Here is a 6,738-nt window from a genome sequence, read left to right on the forward strand (position 1 = left end):
CAATATGGATTTTACAGATTAAGAGTGTTTTCACCTAAAACCCAAAACCTAACCCTCTATTTGACTATTACCCATGTTTGATTTAAGTCGAGTTTGTGATTAATTTGTTTTCCCATATTTTGACCAATTCTATGCACAAACCTACGCTATGATTATGACAGGACAAGAACCGGTAATCATGCCCTTGAATCGATAAATATGTGTGTGCATGAAAATCAAGATTACGATGTACGTATTTCGGTGCTTTTGAGATTGTGAATTTTGAAAAGGGCATGACTAATAGTTCTTGAACTGTAGGCGCGATTACAAATTAATAATCAATTCGTGCGATCCATTTAAAGAAATCAAGTGATTTAATTTAGCCAAATTTAACGTCCCGATCATCCCGTATGTAGAATTTTAAGTTAATTAAAAAAAGGAAAAAACTTGCCGAATGCTTTAGTCTACGGATTTCGAGCCGTCGAGATAGCCATTAGTTGACCGCCCGATAAACCCTAATTTCCGACATGGTCACATAATTACAAAAATGAAATATTTAAACGGGGCACATACATTGTCGGTGGGTGATCCAAGTAGAAAAGGGTCGGATATTTTTAGAAAATGTCCAGGGGACTGACTTGAACGATTTTAAAAGAGCAGGGATTGATTTGAAAATTCGGATGAAGTTTCGGGGACCGGTTTGAAAATTCTGAAAAAATTGGGGACCATGTAGAATTACTGAAAATGTCCAAGGACTTGTTTGAAACGAATTTGAAAATCTGGACTGATCTGGAAAACGAAAAAATGGCCCCTGGACTAAACTGAAACAACTTGGAAAGTTGTTTGGGATGCTTGAAAAATTCTGAGAATTCCAAGACTGATTGGAAAATAGTAAAATGACTGGGACTTGATTGAAAATAATTTTTTGAAATTCGGGGCAGATCTGAAAAGGGTGAAAAATTGTCCTGGGACTAAATTGAAACAATTTGGAAAGTTCTTTGGGATTTTTGGAAAAATTCTGAAAAATCCAAGGACTGGTTGAAAAATAGTAAAATGACCGGGCCTTGATTGAAAATGATTTTTGAAATTCGGGGCAGATCTTAAAAAAAATAAAATACGTCCTCTTGACTGAAATGTGACAAAGTAGAAAGTTCGTAAAATCGAGTTGGGGACAAATCCGATCACCCACATGACCCAAGAACACTCATTTCACATCATATTCATCCAAGCAAACATAAACATTCAGAAATGGAGCCCTAAACATGCAACTAAGTAGAGGATTTACCTTGTTTGAGAAGAATAGGGGCAGATCTGTAAATAATAAAAAATTCGCCGGATCTGATTGGCTGTTGGGAGAATGGGCTGAATTGGGCCGAAGGGCTGGACTAGACCGAAGGGCTGGACTGGGGCGACACTGGCGGGCTGCCGCTGGAATTCGGGCTGGGCCGAATCAGGCCGTTGCTTGGCCGGGCTGACTTCTGGACTGGGTTTGCTGTAACTAGGCCATGCTGGGCTGGACCTGCAATGGAAACGCAATGGGCCGAAGCCCGTTAGTGGCAGATTCGTCGGACGGTTCCGGCCGTTGGGCGCCGCAACGACGACGTGAAGAGGAACGGGTGAGTGTTCTGAGCGCCGCATGGGGTACACCGGTTCCGATTTGGGCTTCACCGGCGGCCGGAACGGTCGGGATTGCGGAGGTTTCACGATTTTCCGGTGCGGTTCCAATCGAGATCCGATTTGCAAAAATTCTCCCCCCGAGAGGAATTTCGCGATTTCTTTTACTGGGTTCTGTCCTCCCTCGCCCCCATTAGGTTTTCCCCACTTTAATTGCAATTTTTGGTTGAGATTTCAACCGATTTGGGGAGGAAATCGCGAAAATTCGCAATTTCCTGTTCTGGGCGGCCGGCCAGATTGCGGGCAGCTGGTGGCCGTTGCCCGGCCTGCTCGGAACAATAATTTTTTTTTTTGTGTAAAAAGTAATAAATTGAGAAAATGACAATTTTACCCCTTGGAGCCGATGTACCAAAATTAGGTGCTGACAGTGGTAGTGGTGCTCTACCATGTATTGTCATCTTCTCGCCATGAACTAACTTGCTTTGATTCTCGAACAGGATGATGACCCTCCAATATCATGCTCGGGGGGACAATGACGAAGTTCATCTGCCTGTTAATGATAACAAGCAAGAGTGTTCTCCGAGTGGAGGCGGCCTCGTGCATTTGGACTAAGCCCTCTCAGTCTCCTCCAGAGTCACTAGCAACAAAGAACCAAGCCGAGGTTGGTTTATCAAATGCCACTCATCCGTAAACCTGTTGGTCGATGCCATCGATAATTCTTCATGGATATACACATGTTGAGACGAATTTCCAGCTCAAAATGAGCATTTTCTCTGGAATTTATATGGCATGTATGTCGGGATTTTGGGTTCATTTCTTCTTCCAGGTACCTGCTCGAAAATCAGGCCGACCACCGCCCCTCCTCCATCCCCTTTGATTTTGCTCTTTTCTTAAATTTTTATTTTATTTTCTAGACTAACAATTTTATTATTATAGAAAATATTATGAGTCCTACTCGACCTATCATCATAAGCCCCATGGCATCGGTAATACAAGTCAGCATTTTCCATTCTAATTAACGAAAAAGTCGACATCGTACTAGAATTTTTATCAAATCAATACTTTATGCATTTTTGAGTTAAGGAAAAAAATTAGTATCAAATTGATAAGTGTTGATTTTTTTTTGTTATTAACCCAGTATATTACGCTTCACAAGCAAGCGGATGACTAATGAATTTAGAATCCTGTATATATTTCTTCATGAGCCGACATCGGTGCTTCATCTTTCATTGTTAAACTGGTGTTCGGTGATGGGTCAATGATCTTATTTGAGGTCATGCCGAGAACTGGGACGGTTTCTAAAATCACAAGTAAGATGTATAGTATAGGTTGATGCCTTGGAGTAACATATAAGTAAACTTCCCTGTAATTTTGTTTGTTCCATAAGCTCTCAAATGGAACTTTATTTGGGATTACGAGACCTATGCTAACGGCAAATTGACAGGATTCTATGACTGACCCATGTTAATCCAACAAGAGCTCATCATGAACCCGTTCTGTTCATCAATATGATGTCTCCCTTGGCTAGCAAAACCAGCCAAGCCCTGTATTCAACATCAAAACAATGTCTCACTGAGCTCGTAATATTCAGAAATCAAACCTCTTCCTACATTGCCCCTCATCTATTCATATCTTCCCCATAGCACAAGGGAATGAGAAGCTCCGAGAACATAAAATGCAGAATATTGAGAGAACATGCAAGTAATAGATGATTGAGTTCCCAAAGTTCAGGCCGTAAATTCTTTCTAAACCAGTAGAAACTTTGAAGGAACCACGAAACAATGGTTCAAACATCGAGCTCAAAAAGAGAAACAAGAGACACAAAGCGACCAACATACTAGACACTGACTGGAATGCTTATCTTCCTGGGAGGATGAACCACATTCTTGTTCCCAAGGAAGGCATTACGAGAGATGTCCACAAGGGCCTTGAAGCTAAGTGGCTCATGCATGGATAATTCTGACAGAACTTTCCTGTTCAGCTGGATGTTCTCCTTCATCAAACCGTGCATGAAGTTATCGTAATTGACCTAGAAATCAGTACAATTGGCCGTAAGACTTTGAGATTATATGAAAAAGTTCATCCATTGCAAATGCCCGTGTTGTTTTGGAAAAAAATTAATACGTTGATGAGGTAAATAACCAATTTCAAGAAAACAATTGGTGCTCAAGCACAAGCCAACAGTTATCGAATAAAAACCAGCCAAATATCCAACAAACAGTTCATGTTAAAGTTCCGGTATAACATCTGTGCTTAACCATGACATATACACAGATATATATGAAATGCTAAAATGATTTGCATGGCTAATTTGAAATCTCAAAGGACTAAAGTTTCTTGAATCCTTAAAAACCGCTATTTCTTATCCTCCAATAGAACTTCGGCTTACACAGCAAACAGGGGATGAAAGTCATTAACTGAAAATGTTTTCTAACTCCCATTGAAGTAGAAGATACCGTTTTTGCATCTTAGTTCTCATCTTAGCGTTCATGAAAAACCTTCTATAGCAGTTGATGTTACTCATGAAAAACCTATTTCTTTTGATATATGAGTCAAACATGGCATCAAGAGAATGTTCAGAAAGTAAAAAAGCCATGTCGGAACGAGCACAATGAACTACTTTCCATGCCTTACAGGCAAAGAATACTCATCAACCACACCACAATACTCATCTCTACACTTGGGAGATTCATGGATGAAGCTTACTCATCCCGGCAAGGGTAAATAACATGATATCGTCAACAGTATTATCCAAAGTTCCATTTAGCTCATATTCAGAATAAGTGCTTCAAGCCGATAAACGAAACCAAATATATGAGACACAAGCAGGGCAAAAATCATTGAAAATTTAGAACAAGCATTCTTTCGATATATATGTAAAAAAGAAAAGCCGGACGATACGTACTGAGTGGAGGCGAGTGTCGGCGTTGATGCGCTGGATCAAGAGAGACCGGGTATCACGCTTCTTATTGCGGCAGTCTCTGTAGGAGTACTGCAGGGCCTTCTCGACCCTCTCCCTCGCGATTCTAATGCAGTTCTTTGCCCTGCCTCGGAAACCCTTGGCCAGGTTGAACACCTTTTTCTTGTTCATCTTCCTCTTCCTGCTTTCCTTCTCTTCTTCTGCGAACCAATCCTTTTACACCTCGCAGAAGAACAACATTAAACTTGCAATCAGGCAAGAAACTACGCAAATCCATCAACCTTCTCCCCTAATTAGCCAAGAAATTAAGAATCTACAAACTAGAAAACCCTAAAAATAAAACTTCTCACTTGTTGCAGTTCAGTCGGGCAATAACGACAGAGCGGCTACGAAGGCGGAACAAGCAAGTCCCGTTTCCGTTCAGAGACCGTCCAGACTGAGAGAGAGGGGGGGGAGAGAGAGAGAGAGAGAGAGAGAGAGAGAGAGAGAGATGCGAGGGAGGTAGAGAAAGCCTCAATGGTGAGAGGAATTCAGCCCGGCCCAATAAAAAGTGTGTGGGCGGCCCAATAAGAGTAGAAAGCACTTTGCCCCCTGATTTTTGGGGTTAGGAAGCATTTACCCCCGACCTTTGAAATTTTGTACAATGCCTCCCGACCTTTATGAAAAATTGGCACTTTACCCTGTTCAATCAATTTTCCGGCCAAATCGTGTCATGTGCCGTGCATATGATATTTTTTAGGGATAAAGTCGTCATTTTATCTCATAAAAATAATAATAATAAATTAGAAAAAAGAAACTGTGGAAGGAATGAACAGAGGAGATCGGAATTGGGAGAAGGAAGATGTACGGGGACGTCTCAAGCTGCAACCCTTACAACTATAAAGACTCTACCTACATCCCTCCTTCCCGATTGAATGGCGGTTGCCCTATTCATTGATTCTTTCCTCTCCTGGTTTCGAAATTTTGGATCTTGGTGACAGTGGAAGGGTTCGCTCCTACTCAAAGCTTGCTTTAGAGCACCGGCTAGAGAGGACACTGAATGGACCTCCTGTACATGACTGGGAGTTCGCCTCAGTTCCCGAGCTGGCCGCCCTCGCCAGAGACAGCCATGCGGCCGAATGCGGCCCCGCTTAGGTCGAAGTGGACCCGCACCCTAGAGCAGTATCCCCTCGGGCACTCATCGGTGACGATGATGTTGACGGCCCGCCGGGAGCAGATGCTCCTGTCGAGGCACCGGACCTTGTAGTAGGCGCCGCAGCCATCCCCGTTCATGAATAGCACCGGGCTCACCACCCCTACCCGAGCCTTCAGCGGCTTAACATCCACCAGCGACCCGTACCCGCAAGCCCCACCTTCAAATTAGACCCCATTGTAACGCCATTGTCGACCCTTCAAGCAAATGATTATATGCATGCGTGTGAAATCCCGCATAAAGCTACGATTTTGATGAACTTCTACTTAAAATAATGGCGTTTTGGTGTGAACAGGGCACAATATAGGTAGGTGGGTTTAGTGGCTTCTTAGTTCCTACCGTCGCTGCCATCGCCCTCAGGGTCGCCATACCAAGTGCCGGTGGCCGGCTTCCACAGCTGGTTGGACTTGGCGGAGGCTGCATCAGTCAACTGCGCCGGTACCGGGACCAGTGGAGTGCTCTGCACCTCGAGCAGAGCCCATAGCTTGAAAAACAGCCCGGACCCGCGAAGGCGCTGCGGCTGCATAGTGGCGCGTGCCGTACAATGTCGGGTCGGCTTAGGTAGCGGAGATACCAAGGGGATAGTGATCGAAGGCCCTCTGCCAACAGACACTCAACTAAAGCCCGAAGAGGGGGAGAGAGAGAGAGAGGGAAGAGAGGGCTTCGATTTCTTAGCCGTATTGTGGAGTCTTTGTGGTTCTGTTCCTATTCAATTTGAGGGGTTTTGGTTTCAGAAACTTGGCCTAGAGCATCAACTTACTCAAATTTGTTGAATTTGTCGAACATCTGCTGCTTAGAGGTAGAGATTGAGCAAATCGTTGGAGTTGGATACCCTTCTCCGATCTCTATTAGGTTCTTTTTTTTTTAACTAAATTTTTGAATTTGATTATTCATTAATCAGGTCAAATGACTTAATTGTCCCTCGAAAATGTCATATGTTACTCACATGACTCAATTTGGCTGAAAAATAGACCTGAAGGGGCAAAGTGCCTATCCTTTTGAAGGTCGGGGGGCACGGTGCAAATTTTTAAAG

The 6,738-nt window shown here is 43.2% G+C and overlaps 2 protein-coding genes across 2 annotated transcripts; both read right to left on the reverse strand.

The window, feature by feature from the left end:
* Positions 1 to 3,337: 3,337 nt before the first annotated feature.
* On the reverse strand, positions 3,338 to 4,708 carry LOC116197773 (50S ribosomal protein L20-like). The gene is made up of 2 exons (XM_031528014.1): positions 4,499 to 4,708; positions 3,338 to 3,622 (listed from the first exon to the last, which is right to left on the reverse strand). The coding sequence occupies exons 1-2, from the start codon at positions 4,682 to 4,684 to the stop codon at positions 3,431 to 3,433; spliced, it is 378 nt and encodes a 125-aa protein (XP_031383874.1). The 5' UTR covers positions 4,685 to 4,708; the 3' UTR covers positions 3,338 to 3,430.
* Positions 4,709 to 5,584: 876 nt separating this feature from the next.
* LOC116193672 (expansin-B17-like) lies at positions 5,585 to 6,231 on the reverse strand. The gene is made up of 2 exons (XM_031522414.1): positions 6,045 to 6,231; positions 5,585 to 5,865 (listed from the first exon to the last, which is right to left on the reverse strand). The coding sequence occupies exons 1-2, from the start codon at positions 6,229 to 6,231 to the stop codon at positions 5,585 to 5,587; spliced, it is 468 nt and encodes a 155-aa protein (XP_031378274.1).
* Positions 6,232 to 6,738: the final 507 nt, after the last annotated feature.

The sequence above is a fragment of the Punica granatum genome, chromosome 2 (genome assembly GCF_007655135.1).
Source record: "Punica granatum isolate Tunisia-2019 chromosome 2, ASM765513v2, whole genome shotgun sequence".
Lineage (NCBI taxonomy): Eukaryota > Viridiplantae > Streptophyta > Magnoliopsida > Myrtales > Lythraceae > Punica > Punica granatum.